This window comes from Aptenodytes forsteri, unplaced genomic scaffold (genome assembly GCF_000699145.1).
Source record: "Aptenodytes forsteri isolate BGI_AS27 unplaced genomic scaffold, ASM69914v1 Scaffold44, whole genome shotgun sequence".
In the NCBI taxonomy this organism is placed as follows: Eukaryota; Metazoa; Chordata; class Aves; order Sphenisciformes; family Spheniscidae; genus Aptenodytes; species Aptenodytes forsteri.
The window spans coordinates 340,464-341,073 of NW_008794213.1; the positions used below are offsets into that span (position 1 = coordinate 340,464).

Below are 610 nucleotides of genomic sequence, written 5' to 3' on the forward strand. Positions count from 1 at the left end.
GGAGCCGGGCTGGGGGACCCCCCTCCCTTGCTGCTGCTGGATGCCATCGCCTGCGAGGACGAGTTTGACTGCAAGGAGCTGGAGGCTCTCTTCCAGAGCTACAACCTGAAGCTGGAGCAGACGTCCACTCTGAAGGCGCTGGCCGTCCTCATTGTGCTCACCGCCAGCCTGGCCCTGTTGGAGCTGCTCTCCGGCCCCAGCCTGACCATCTCCAAAGGCTCGCACCCGGTGCACTGCATCATCTTCCTCTCCCTCTTCATCGTCACCAATGTCAAGTACCTGCAGGTCACCCAGCTGCAGCAGATCGTCAAGCTCACCTTGCTCTTCAGCTTCACCTTCTCCTTCCTCTGCTGCCCCTTCTCGCTCGGCGCCTACGGCATGGAGCCCCCCAGCGCCCCCGAGCAGGGCATGTGGCAGCTCATGCTGGTCACCTTCGTCTCCTACTCGCTGCTGCCCGTCCGGACCCTGCTGGCCATCGTCTTCGGGCTGGTGGTGTCCGTCTCCCACCTCATCGTCGGGCCGGGCCGGGCCGGGCCGGGCCGGGCCGGGCCGGGCCGCTCAGCCGCGCGGTGCGTGCCCGGGGGGCGGGCGGGTAAGCGCGGAGAGGCGC

The 610-nt window shown here is 67.7% G+C and overlaps 1 protein-coding gene across 1 annotated transcript in view; it reads left to right on the top strand.

Moving 5' to 3' along the window:
• Nucleotides 1–610, top strand: part of ADCY1 (adenylate cyclase 1) — a 171,902-nt gene that overhangs the window by 10,492 nt on the left and 160,800 nt on the right. Inside the window, exon 2 of the mRNA XM_009285327.2 lies at nt 5–523. Coding sequence (XP_009283602.1) covers nt 5–523 — 519 coding nt within the window. The remainder of the gene's footprint in view (nt 1–4; nt 524–610) is intronic.